General features: G+C 41.7%; 1 protein-coding gene across 1 annotated transcript in view; it reads right to left on the reverse strand.

The window, feature by feature from the left end:
• LOC124001207 (AT-rich interactive domain-containing protein 1B-like) overlaps positions 1 to 13,761 on the reverse strand; it is a 350,643-nt gene that overhangs the window by 59,039 nt on the left and 277,843 nt on the right. Inside the window, 1 exon segment of the mRNA XM_046307830.1 lies at positions 7,097 to 7,412. Within this exon segment, the coding sequence (XP_046163786.1) occupies positions 7,097 to 7,412 (316 nt within the window).

Here is a 13,761-nt window from a genome sequence, read left to right on the forward strand (position 1 = left end):
ACACACACACACACACACACACACACACACACACACACACACACACACACACACACACACACACACACACACACACACACACACACACACACACACACACACACACACACACACACACAGCTTCCCTCTGTGTTTCAATCAGACAGCACTAATTGCATTCCCAGTCACCCTCAGATCATCGCTACATCTGGGGACAGACTGAGAGACACACAGAGAGTCTGCATACAGTACCATCCATGGAGGGGGATCTAATATTCACAGCATGGTTCACTGACACTGCATTCTCCATGTCCCGAAAGAACTGCTTCTGAAGATGAAAATCAGCATGCTAAGCATGCTAATTAGTATGTATTCTCTATGATGGAAACTAGGACAGAAACTGGAAGAGACAATTCTGAGGGTCTAGATGAAAGGGTGATGAGAGTGAGAGAGAGGGGGAAAGGATGGAGAGAGGGAGGTGTAGAGAGAGGATGGCAAGACAGGCTGGGAGAGAGACAGGGTAACAGTGCTGAAATAGGACAAAGACAATGCCTCCTTCTCAAATCAAATCAAATCACATTTTATTGGTCACATACACATGATTAGCAGATGTTAATGCGGGTGTAGCGAAATGCTTGTGCTTCAAGTTCCGACCGTGCAGTAATATCTAACAGTTTCACAACAACTACCTAATACACACTCTCCCGCACTCTCCTGCCTCACCCCTCTCTCCCTGTGGGCCTATGTCTGGGTGTCTGGTGGAATGAGAGTGGAGACTGACAGGCTGTGTGATTTGCCCCAGCAGTATGCATCACGTTGTGCCACTTCTTATTGACAGTGAAGATGTCTGTTAATGGCTCCTTCAGCATTGACATAGTCTGTCTGCAACACTCCTGATCTGCACCATTAATCACACAGTGTCAACCAACGCAGACACACACAGGATTCTCCAAATGTCAACAGGCTCCATGATGCATCACCATCGACCACGGTGGGCGCTCTCTCCGCAGAGAAGCGCGAATGTTAGCAGATCCAACATGGAGGAGGATTTGTTTGTCATTATTAACACACATGGGGGATAAAGATGATTCTCATTTCACCGTGGCAACTATTTTTTATGTTTGTTTGTGATATTACATATGAGCGATGTCAACATTCATTTGAAACTGGAAGCTTCCTGCCATCCAGGACCTCTATGCCAGCAGGTGTCAGGGGAAGGACCTAAATATTGCCGCCCTAGTCATAGACTGCTACTGCATAGATCTCTGCTACTGCACGGCAAGCAGTACCGGAGCGCCAAGTCTAGGTCCAAAATGGCTACCTGGACTATTTGCATTGACCCCCCCCTTTTTTTACACTGCTGCTACTGGCTGTTTATTGTCTGTAATCTATGCATAGTCACTTTACCCCTACCTACATGTACATGTTACCTCAATTAACTGGACTAACCTGTACCCCTGCACATTGACTCCCCCTGTATAAAGCCTTGTTACTGTTATTTTATTGTTGCTCTTTTGTTTTTTACTTTAGTTTATTTAGTCAATCTCTTTTTTTGACTCTGATTCTTCTTACAATTGCATTGTTGGTTAAGGGCTTGTAAGTAAGCATTTCACAGTAAGGTCTACATCTGTTGTATTCGGCGCATGTGACAAATAACATTTGATTTGATTTGGTGTCTAGTCCTGTGTCCAATGCTATAATTTCACACCACTAGAAGAAGGGAGCACTGTGGTGGTGGTCTCTCAACAAGCTAAACTTAATGTTAAGAGAGTTGACACCTCCAGATTTGCTCGAAACGCCACATTTCCAGGTGTCACGCCCTGATCTGTTTCACCTGTCCTTGTGATTGTCTCCACACCCTCCAGGTGTCACTAATTTACCCTGGTGTATTTATCCCTGTGTTTCCTGTCTCTCTGTGCCAGTTTGTCTTGCCTGTTCAAGTCAGCCAGCGTGTTTTTCCCATGCGCCTGCTTTTTCTATTCTCTTTTGCTATTCCTCCAGGTTTTGAGCCTTGCCTGTTTCTGGACTCTGCACCCGCCTGCCTGACCATTCTGCCTGCCCTGACCTCAAGCCTGCCTGACCATTCTGCCTGCCCTGACCTCAAGCCTGCCTGACCATTCTGCCTGCCCTGACCTCAAGCCTGCCTGACCATTCTGCCTGCCCTGACCTCAAGCCTGCCTGCCACACTGTACTTCCTGGACTCTGAACTGGTTTTGACCTTTTGCCTGTCCACGACCATTCTCTTGCCTACCCTTTTTGAATATAATAAATATCAAAGACTCAAACCATCTGCCTCCTGTGTCTGCATCTGGGCCTGGCCTTATGCCCTTATAGGAGGAGTCCAGAGAGCCAGGAAAATTACACAAGATGCTATAATTAGAAACATAAAGCAAAACACAGGTCAGCAGTTAGCAGTCAGTAAAATCTTTCAATTTTAGCCATGATGCTAGCATTGGCCAGATTAGTTTTGCAACGCCCAACGCAGGAGATGAGAAGCAGGTACAGGGAGTGAACCATTTAATATAGACAGACATGCAACGGAACAAGAACAGCGCCTGGACTTAAACACAACAAACAATACTACTACAGGGAACAACACAGAGTAGCAGACTTATATGCAGGGGCAGTCAACAAAGTGAGGGAGTCCAGGTGAGTCCAAGCTGCACGCAATGAAGAATACAGGTGCGTATAATGACCGGTAGCTTGGCGCCCTCGAGCGTAAATTTATCATGTACAGAGACACACACACACACACACCACAAAAGCACACAGGCACACCTTCCCCTATCCATGTTTTAAACATCCTACTGTGTTTGTCTTCCATCCCCCTTTTTCTCTGAACGGTTTCCTTTTTGGAAAGTTTAAGATGGGGCCCTAAAACCCTTGACAGGTGTCAACAGTGTTCCAAATGACTGACTAAAAACTCACTCAGTTCTATTATTGATGTTCTAAAAACTCACTCAGTTCTATTAATGTTCTAAAAACTCACTCAGTTCTATTAATGTTCTGAAAACTCACTCAGTTCTATTAATGTTCTAAAAATTCACTCAGTTCTATTAATGTTCTAAAACTGACTCAGTTCTATTAATGTTCTAAAAATTCACTCTGTTCTATTAATGTTCTAAAAACTCACTCAGTTCTATTAATGATGTTCTAAAAACTCACTCAGTCCTATTAATCTTCTAAAAACTCACTCAGTTCTATTAATGTTCTAAAAAGTCACTCAGTTCTATTAATGTTCTAAAAACTCACTCAGTTCTATTAATGTTCTAAAACTCACTCAGTTCTATTAATGTTCTAAAAACTCACCCAGTTCTATTAATGATGTTCTAAAAACTCACTCAGTTCTATTAATGTTCTAAAAACTCACTCAGTTCTATTAATGATGTTCTAAAAACTCACTCAGTTCTATTAATGTTCTAAAAACTCACTCAGTTCTATTAATGTTCTAAAAACTCACTCAGTTATATTAATGTTCTAATACTCACTCAGTTCTATTAATGATGTTCTAAAAACTCACTCAGTTCTATTAATGTTCTTAAACTCACTCAGTTCTATTAATGATGTTCTAAAAACTCACTCAGTTCTATTAATGTTCTAAAACTCACTCAGTTCTATTAATGATGTTCTAAAAACTCACTCAGTTCTATTAATGATGTTCTAAAAACTCACTCAGTTCTATTAATGTTATAAAACTCACTCAGTTCTATTAATGATGTTCTAAAAACTCAATCAGTTCTATTAATGTTCTTAAACTCACTCAGTTCTATTAACGATGTTCTAAAAACTCACTCAGTTCTATTAATGATGTTCTAAAAACTCACTCAGTTCTATTAATGTTCTTAAACTCACTCAGTTCTATTAATGATGTTCTAAAAACTCACTCAGTTCTATTAATGATGTTCTAAAAACTCACTCAGTTCTATTAATGTTCTAAAAACTCACTCAGTTCTATTAATGTTCTAAAACTCACTCAGTTATATTAATGATGTTCTAAAAACTCACTCAGTTCTATTAATGTTCTAAAACTCACTCAGTTCTATTAATGATGTTCTAAAAACTCACTCAGTTCTATTAATGTTCTAAAACTCACTCAGTTCTATTAATGATGTTCTAAAAACTCACTCAGTTCTATTAATGATGTTCTAAAAACTCACTCAGTTCTATTAATGTTCTAAAACTCACTCAGTTCTATTAATGATGTTCTAAAAACTCACTCAGTTCTATTAATGATGTTCTAAAAACTCACTCAGTTCTATTAATGTTCTAAAACTCACTCAGTTCTATTAATGATGTTCTAAAAACTCACTCAGTTCTATTAATGATATTCTAAAAACTCACTCAGTTCTATTAATGTTCTAAAACTCACTCAGTTCTATTAATGATGTTCTAAAAACTCACTCAGTTCTATTAATGTTCTTAAACTCACTCAGTTCTATTAATGATGTTCTAAAAACTCACTCAGTTCTATTAATGTTCTAAAACTCACTCAGTTCTATTAATGATGTTCTAAAAACTCACTCAGTTCTATTAATGTTCTAAAACTCACTCAGTTCTATTAATGATGTTCTAAAAACTCACTCAGTTCTATTAATGATGTTCTAAAAACTCACTCAGTTCTATTAATGTTCTAAAAACTCACTCAGTTCTATTAATGTTCTAAAACTCACTCAGTTCTATTAATGATGTTCTAAAAACTCACTCAGTTCTATTAATGTTCTTAAACTCACTCAGTTCTATTAATGATGTTCTAAAAACTCACTCAGTTCTATTAATGATGTTCTAAAAACTCACTCAGTTCTATTAATGATGTTCTAAAAACTCACTCAGTTCTATTAATGTTCTAAAACTCACTCAGTTCTATTAATGATGTTCTAAAAACTCAGTCAGTTCTATTAATGTTCTTAAACTCACTCAGTTCTATTAATGATGTTCTAAAAACTCACTCAGTTCTATTAATGATGTTCTAAAAACTCACTCAGTTCTATTAATGTTCTTAAACTCACTCAGTTCTATTAATGATGTTCTAAAAACTCACTCAGTTCTATTAATGATGTTCTAAAAACTCACTCAGTTCTATTAATGTTCTAAAAACTCACTCAGTTCTATTAATGTTCTAAAAACTCACTCAGTTCTATTAATGTTCTAAAAACTCACTCAGTTCTATTAATGTTCTAAAACTCACTCAGTTCTATTAATGATGTTCTAAAAACTCACTCAGTTCTATTAATGTTCTTAAACTCACTCAGTTCTATTAATGATGTTCTAAAAACTCACTCAGTTCTATTAATGATGTTCTAAAAACACACTCAGTTCTATTAATGATGTTCTAAAAACTCACTCAGTTCTATTAATGTTCTTAAACTCACTCAGTCCTATTAATGTTCTAAAAAGTCACCCAATTCTATTAATGTTCTTAAACTCACTCAGTCCTATTAATGTTCTAAAAACTCACTCAGTTCTATTAATGATGTTCTAAAAACTCACTCAGTCCTATTAATGTTCTAAAAACTCACTCAGTTCTATTAATGATGTTCTGTACAAAGATAGAGATCAACATCCACAAGGCCACTTCAGCAGAAGCATTACTGATCGGTCTCCACCCGTCTCCCAACAAGCATTGCTTCATTAAACAAAGTCCCGAGCTGCTCAGTATGACCACTTCCCTTCTTCCTACTAGCTGATTGGTTGACAGAGAATCTACCCTTTCAAAAGTAGCGTCCATGTTTTTCACGCATGCTCCCCTGACAGGGTTCACCCAGAGTTAACTGCCCACACACAATTCCACTGCTCCTCTCCTCTCCGCTCTGGGAAGCACTCACACATTAAATGCTCAAACACACTAGATAATAATCCCCATTACATTGTTTGATATGTGTTAAGGTTGTTCATAATGCTGCTTTTAATCTTGTTGTCCAAGTGGTTTTTGAGTTTCCTAAGTAGCTTGGTGTTGTGTTGTACATATCTTGTGAAGTGTTTTCCAAGGTAACATAGTGCATCTTTGTACATTGGTACAACTGTCTTTCCCATGTATTTTACTGCCACTCAGCCTTTAACCCAGCATTTCATTGTAGGAGACTATGCATAATTTCAACAGAGAGATTGTGCTTCAAATGCCTTATCGATAGATAGTAGCACTATATACAGTTCTTACTGTACTATAAACAAAAATACATTTCATTCAAGGTAAAATAAATAAAATAGTTCCATGGCACACAACGCCCTTCACACAACGCCCTTCACACAACGCTCCTCACACAACGCCCTTTACACAACGCTCCTCACACAACGCCCTTCACACAACGCCCTTCACACAACGCTCCTCACACAACGCCCTTTACACAACGCTCCTCACACAACGCCCTTCACACAACGCCCTTTACACAACGCTCTTCACACAACGCTCCTCACACAACGCTCCTCACACAACGCTCCTCACACAACGCTCTTCACACAACGCTCCTCACACAACGCTCCTCACACAACGCTCCTCACACAACGCTCTTCACACAACGCTCCTCACACAACGCTCCTCACACAACGCTCTTCACACAACGCCCTTTACACAACGCTCCTCACACAACGCTCTTCACACAACGCTCTTCACATAACGCTCTTCACACAATGGCCTTTACACAACGCTCCTCACACAACGCTCCTCACACAACGCTCCTCACACAACGCTCCTCACACAACGCTCTTCACACAACGCTCTTCACACAACGCTCCTCACACAACGCTCCTCACACAACGCTCCTCACACAACGCTCCTCTATATCTCCCCAGTCTGAGCATAGAGAACTAGGTACTGAAACATTTGGTCTGAAGACCATAAAGCCCCAAGTCTCTGTAGTGACAAGTGAGTGACTCCTTATGCTCACTAATTTTAGCATGCTATTTCAGGGGGTGGTACAAATACATTCTCAAAAGAGCATTGAGGTAATGTGTTCCACCATCTGCACAATTCCTCTCCTCTTCTCGCTCTCTCTATCAATGTCACTATCACACACAGATCACACACAGATCACACGCATGCTCGCATGCACACACACACACACACACAGACGCACACACAAATCACACATCATCAGGTTAAAAAAATAACATGTTATCTCACCTGCCCTGTACAGAGTTAGCTGCGGCCTGCATGACAGCGGCGGCTGCCTCCTGGGCCTTGCGGTTGACATTGCCCAGTGAAGGAGGGCCCATCCCAGGGCCGGCTGGCTGGGGCATACTGGGGGAGCTGGGGGCCATGTTGGGGTAGGGGCGGCTGCCCACACCAGGACTGCGGCCCATAGGCTGCCCGGGACCCTGGCCGTGCATGGGGCTGCTGGCATTCATACCCTGGCTGTTGGTCATGCCAGAACCTGGCCCGGGGCTGCTGTAGTTGGCACTGGGGGTCCCGCCGTAGTTGGGTGGACGTGGGTAGTTTCCTGAGGAGAGAGGAGAGATAGAACATCTGGGAGTGAGTAGACACCAGGTTAACAATAACAATAAATGTATCCCTCAACATGAATAGTGACTGTAATGAATTCAGTCATCTATTTTATGGTAGTTTCATGAAGCCAATCGCTCTGCACCCACTACAGAGGAGAACCTAGAGGTCTGGCACACAGGGATAATCTTATATTCGAGTCAACTGATTATTTTTTCTTTTTAGATTTAAGCATCTGCTAAATTACCATATCATTACAGTACCCGGCACAGCCAGAAGAGGACTGGCCACCCCACATAGCCCGGTTCCTCTCTAGGTTTCTTCCTAGGTTTTGGCCTTTCTAGGGAGTTTTTCCTAGCCACCGTCACACCTGCATTGTTTGCTGTTTGGGGTTTTAAGGAGATAAGCATTGTTATAAATAAATTTGATTTGATTTGATTTGATATGTAGCTACGACGCATCAGCACAAGGATAACATTGTTATAGGAATTAAACTTCATATGTCAAATAAAAGCAAATGTCAGATAAAACAGCTTAACTGACACATACTACAGCATGACATTTTTGTAGGGTGCATCTATGCAGATGTGGATACAGGTGTTTGTTTCACTGAAGCTTTTGGTATTGACATTGGCTGCAGATCTGATATCTATGGGAGGGGAGGGATGCTGAATCGGCATGGGAGCAATTGCACAGCTTAAGCATGAGTCTGAGAAACACTTGAGAGTCATTCTAATCTGCAGTGAAAAGCTTTCTCCCTGCCCCAGCAGCCATACAGGCATGACGACACAATCCTTCCTAAAGCACACTTAAACCCCTTTTTGGATCAACATAGTCCAGAACCAGCTGGAAAAGGAGTCTCACACACACACACACAAAAGCAGGCATGGGTACTTTCCACCGTGATTTTTGAAATCTAAGGACAATTCCATGAAAAATTGAAAATGTGGCGTCCCTTTTGTGACGGTGGCGATTTATTTTGATTTGATTAAGAGTGCTTTAGTTGGGGCTTACAGCCTAATCCTCTGAGAATATGTCTGGAAAAGGGGATCAAGTCTCTTTAAACCAAAAGGTTTTTTTGGCTCTGAATGAGGGAGTTGAATGAAAATATTCTGTGTGAGGAACTGACTCCAAAAATGGAAATGTCTTTCGGTATCCTCGAGCTGCTTCAGTGGAAAGACATTCCGCATGACATAAGCCTGTCCAACAGCAAAAAAGTCCCCCCCCCCGGAGATTTATATCTCAAAATAAAATCATTTCCCATGAAACTCTGCTGCTCCAGTTGAATTTGTCCAGAATGTGTGATGAAATCTAGTGTATGAGGAGATGCAGAGAGTCAGATATGTATCTGGGGAGGTAGCTGATTTGGAACACTGTTGACACCTGTCAAGGGTTTTAGGGCCCCATCTTAAACTTTCCAAAAAGGAAACCGTTCAGAGAAAAAGGGGGATGGAAGACAAACACAGTAGGATGTTTAAAACATGGATAGGGGAAGGTGTGCCTGTGTGCATTTGTGGTGTGTGTGTGTTTCTGTAAATGTCTGTGTGCAAGTAAAAAGTGAGGCACAATACCATTCCACTCTTTCCAAAGCAGTGACATAGTTGAGAAGAGAGCCATGGGAATCATCTGGTGTGTGGTACCCTCTCTCTCCTTCCCATTCTACAGTACTGTACGTCCTGCAGCTGAAACGCCTGAGTCAGAGGCCTATCTCATCCCACACAGTCACAGTGGCTGGACCCTGGCTCTGCTCCATGGATTCTCACTGCTGTGCGTGTGTGTGTGTGTTTTGCATGTGTGTGTGGACACTGTGGTTCTTGGCTGTGCTCTCGCTCTCCTTCTCTGGTTTTGACTTTGTTTTACTCCGATTGGCTTTTTCCATCTTTAGCACCCAAGCTCCTGTCCAGAAAAAGAATGAGGCAGAGCCTGTGAAGCTTCCAGAGACCGCCCGGCCAGGGTCCTAATCTACTGTGGTTTACACTGACACAAACGCCACCATGAGAGTCGTATGAACGAGGACATTCACATTAAACTGGACAGAGTTGATCAGTCATACTGACATTTATGAGACATTTATGAGACAGTTTAAGAGTGCCAAGTTTAGGGGGACCAGAGATACGCTTAAAACATATATACAGTACATGACCAGAAGTGTGTGGACACCTGCTCGTCAAACATCTCATTCCAAAATCATGGGAATTAATAAGGAGTTGGTCCCCCCTTTGCTGCAATAACAGCCTGCACTCTTCTGGGAAGGCTTTCCACTAGATGTTAGAACACTGCTGAGGGGACTCGCTTCCATTCAGTGACAAGGTCATTAGTGAGGTCAGCATTAATGTTGGGTGATTAGGGCCAGGTGTTTCGGTCAGGGCTCTGTGCAGGCCAGTCAAGTTATTCCACACCGATCTCGACAAACCATTTCTGTATGGACCTCGCTTTGTGCACAGAGGCATTGTCATGCTGAAACAGGAAAGGGCCTTCCCCAAACGATTGCAATAAAGTTGCCGTTAAGATTTCCCTTCACTGGAACTAAGGGCCCTAGCCCAAACCATGAAAAACATCACCTGACCATTATTCCTCCTCCACCAACCTTTACAGTTGGTACTATGCAATTGGGCAGTTAGCGTTCTGCTGGCATCTGCCAAACCCAGATTTGTCCGTTGGACTACCAGATGGTGAAACGTGATTCATCACTCCAGAGAGCGCGTTTCCACTGCTCCAGAGTCCAATGGCGGCGACCTTTACACCACTGACATTTAGTATTGTGCATGGTGAGGCTTGTGAAATCACTCAGCTCTTCAGTAAGGCCATTCTACTGCCAATGTTTGTCTATGGAGATTGTATGGCGGTGTGCTTGATTTTATACACCTGCCAGCAATGGGTGTGGCTGAAATAGCTGAATCCCCTATCCTTGAAGGGGTGTCCACATACTTTTGTATATATAGTGTATCTTTTATTTTATAAAGTTTTGTTTTGCTTTTTTCGAGGGGCGAGAAGGATCCACATTCAGCTTAACTGTGAGAATTTCTTCTTCAGGGTGAGAAGAGCTCATTTCCAGGATGGTTGGTACTGTAGCTGGTGCTGTGCCAGACTACTGCTTCAGGGCAGATTAGTGTTGCCTCTTCCTGCTCTGCTCTGCCCTCTACAGCCACTGAGGGACCCATCTCTCACCCAGAGTACCGCCACATCTTCTAGGGCTGCTCTGAGTGACCTCTTGTCCTCATTCAGACTTTTACACAACATTCAAACAGCTGATCATCACCGGATCCTCCTTTTGCTGTTTAGACACATTTACAAGTAAAACAGAGAGAAAAAGCACCAGAAAGATGTAATTTCTTCTCCATGCCTTCCTGTTCTCCTGACCCTCCCTCCTCTCTCAGGATACGGTGGTCTTTAGGAGGTGTGGTATTTATAACCCTCAGAGAGAAGACTGTGGTGCATTACCAATTACATGGAAATTCCAGGCTTGGTCACCCTTTCTGAGGATGCTGTTGCCGAGCTGTATTCTAATCCCCACACTCCCGCGGGAAAAGGAGGACTGTGACCGAACAGATTACAGACACTGCTTCCTCAGCAAAATGGATGCAGCATTGCTAACAGCCGGCTCGCCCATCCCTGGCCACTGCAGGAAAAAACCCTGTGTACCAGAGAATAGCTGCCCACTGAATCTGTGGACAACATCACTGAGGAATGTAACACATATTACATGGCTGCGGCTGTATTCTACAGCTGCAGAACATACAGAATGGGCAGAGTTGCTTGGCTAATATATAAGAAAATACTGTATAGTATGTTGCTGAACACAAACAAATTGGAAGGATGACATCTTTTTTTTGGAGAAACGAATTACGCGTAGAAGTATAATTTTTCCTTTTCCATTCTATCACTCCGAAATTCTCTCACCTTTTCCCTCCCTATCTCTATCCGCCCCCCCCCCCCCCACTATTAGATCCTCTCAGAGCCACCTCAGCATCTCTCTCAGCATCTATCTCAGCAGGGCGTCTGTGGTGCAGAAGCTCTGGAGCACCTCAGGGCTACGTACTCAGTCCAACCCATTTCCCAAAACCTCCACTGCCCTTCCGGCACCCTGGGATCGAGCTTTCCTTTAACCGAATTAGGTATAAGGGGCCAGCAAAGCATCCAGGCTTACAAACTGCTGTCCAAAGCAGGTTGATTGTGGAATGTTAGGTGTGGGAGAGGCACAGCAGGCGTTTCCTCTTTTCACTGACTGTCTTATAGAGCATGTCTGCAGAGCAGCTGAGCTAACAACTGGAGGCCTTTAAAGAGCTTGGTATCAACAACTAGATAATGTTAAAGAACTTGTGCCGCTTGTGTTTGAAAGGGAGTTCAAAGGGCGGTCAACATATTTTGTACTTTGTACATTTTGTACATTGTAAGTGGTCAACCAGAATGCTGTACCTCATTGCATTAGTAAAGACCCAGCTAACAATTATATAGAGAGAAAACATTTTTGTAATGTTTCCCCTAATGTTTGAGTTAGTTAGGGTAACATTATATCTATGTTAGCAAAAATATTTTGGCGTTAAGAGTTACAAGAACATTCCCTTAATTAATATCAAACAGCACATGCCCAGAACATGGTTGCCACGTTCTCAGAACATTGCAAGAACATTTCTGTGTATCAGTTATCAGGACTTGGCAGAGCCCCACCTGTTTAGCCAAAATAAAAAATAATACTAATAATTGTTGCCGGTTTTGCTTGTTATTTTGGCAATGATATATGTCACATATCAGTTTGTAAAGAATGTAAAAAAATATAATAATTTTGTTAATAAAGCTGCATACGAACATGGTTTCTATTTTTCTTTCGTGATTAAGTCAGCTCCAAAATGCAGGTGTTTCAGTACTTTCTGTGGTGGTGGTGGGGCAGCCAGCAGAAAATATAGAGCGTAAAGGTTGGTAATGCTCCCTAGTTGCGCCGTGTTTGGCTCAGTGTTCTGTCACTTATGGGGACACTACGTCATCGCAAAATCAAAAATTTAATCAAATCACGTTATATGTACCGTAGCTTTGATTGGACTTATCATGTCAACATCATACGTTCAAAATCTTAGCTAGCAAGCTAGCTTCTTAGGGAGGTTTGGATGACTGAGGTGCCCAAAGTAAACTGCCTGTTACTCAGGCCGAGAAGCTAGGATATGCATATAATTGGTAGTAGTGGATAGAAAACACTCCAAAGCTTCTATAACTGTTAACATAATGTCTGTGAGTATAACAGAACTGATATAGCAGGTGAAAACCCGAGGAGAATCCATCCTGTTTTTTTTTAGCTCACCCCTCATTGTAATGGCTGTTTATGGGAAAATCAATGGAATACCTCCCAGATTGCAGTTCCTATGGCTTCCAGTAAATGTCAACAGTCTTTAGAAAGAGTTTCAGGCTTGTTTTGAAAAATGAGCAAGAATTTGTAGTTTTTCTAGGTAGCTCCCATTTTGGCTGTAGTATTGTGGTGTGCGTAGATGAGGGTGTGCGTAGATGAGGGTGCGCACTTTGTTATTTATCTCCGGTAATGAACATACTATTCAACGTCTTAAATGTGATCATTTATTTACATATTAGGGTACCTGAGGATTGATTAGAAACGTTGTTTGACTTGTTTGGATGAAGTTTATTGGTCATTTTTGTGATTCATTTGTATCCATTTTGAACGAGGGAAACCGGTGGATTACTGAAGGACTTTATCGAACAAAACAACCATTTGTTATGTAGCTGCGACCCTTGGGATTGCAAACAGTGGAAGATCTTCAAAGGTAAGTGATTTATTTTATCGCTATTTCTGACTTTCGTGACTTTCGTGAAGCCTCTGCTTGTTTGGAAAATGTTTATAATGTTTATAATGCTTTTGTATGCGGGGCGCTGTCCTCAAATAATCGCATGGTATGCTTTCGCCATAAAGCCTTTTTGAAATCTGACAACGCAGCTGGATTAACAAGAAGTCTAGCTTTTGAACGATGTAAGACACTTGTATTTTCATGAATGTTTAACAATACGAATTCTGTATTTTGAAATTTGCGCTCTGCAATTTCACCGGATGTTGGCGTTCACCGGATGTTGATCCGCAAGAAGCTAGACAAGCAGTCATCATCATTAATCACATTTACAATCTACTGGAAAATCCTTTCCAGCCTTGTCATATGAAGAGAAATGATAGATAAAACATATCGGTGCTCATTGGCCGTTGGAAATAAACATTACACAACAAGTTGGACATTGCAAATTCAACAATGAGTGGTTTGGAAGAAATCAGTGGCTAACTGCCAGCATTGCAAAGCAATCACTAGCCTGCTATTCAGTGGAGTGAGTGTGTGGTCCAAGTCTGGGTTCAATGG

The sequence above is a fragment of the Oncorhynchus gorbuscha genome, linkage group LG17 (genome assembly GCF_021184085.1).
Source record: "Oncorhynchus gorbuscha isolate QuinsamMale2020 ecotype Even-year linkage group LG17, OgorEven_v1.0, whole genome shotgun sequence".
Lineage (NCBI taxonomy): Eukaryota > Metazoa > Chordata > Actinopteri > Salmoniformes > Salmonidae > Oncorhynchus > Oncorhynchus gorbuscha.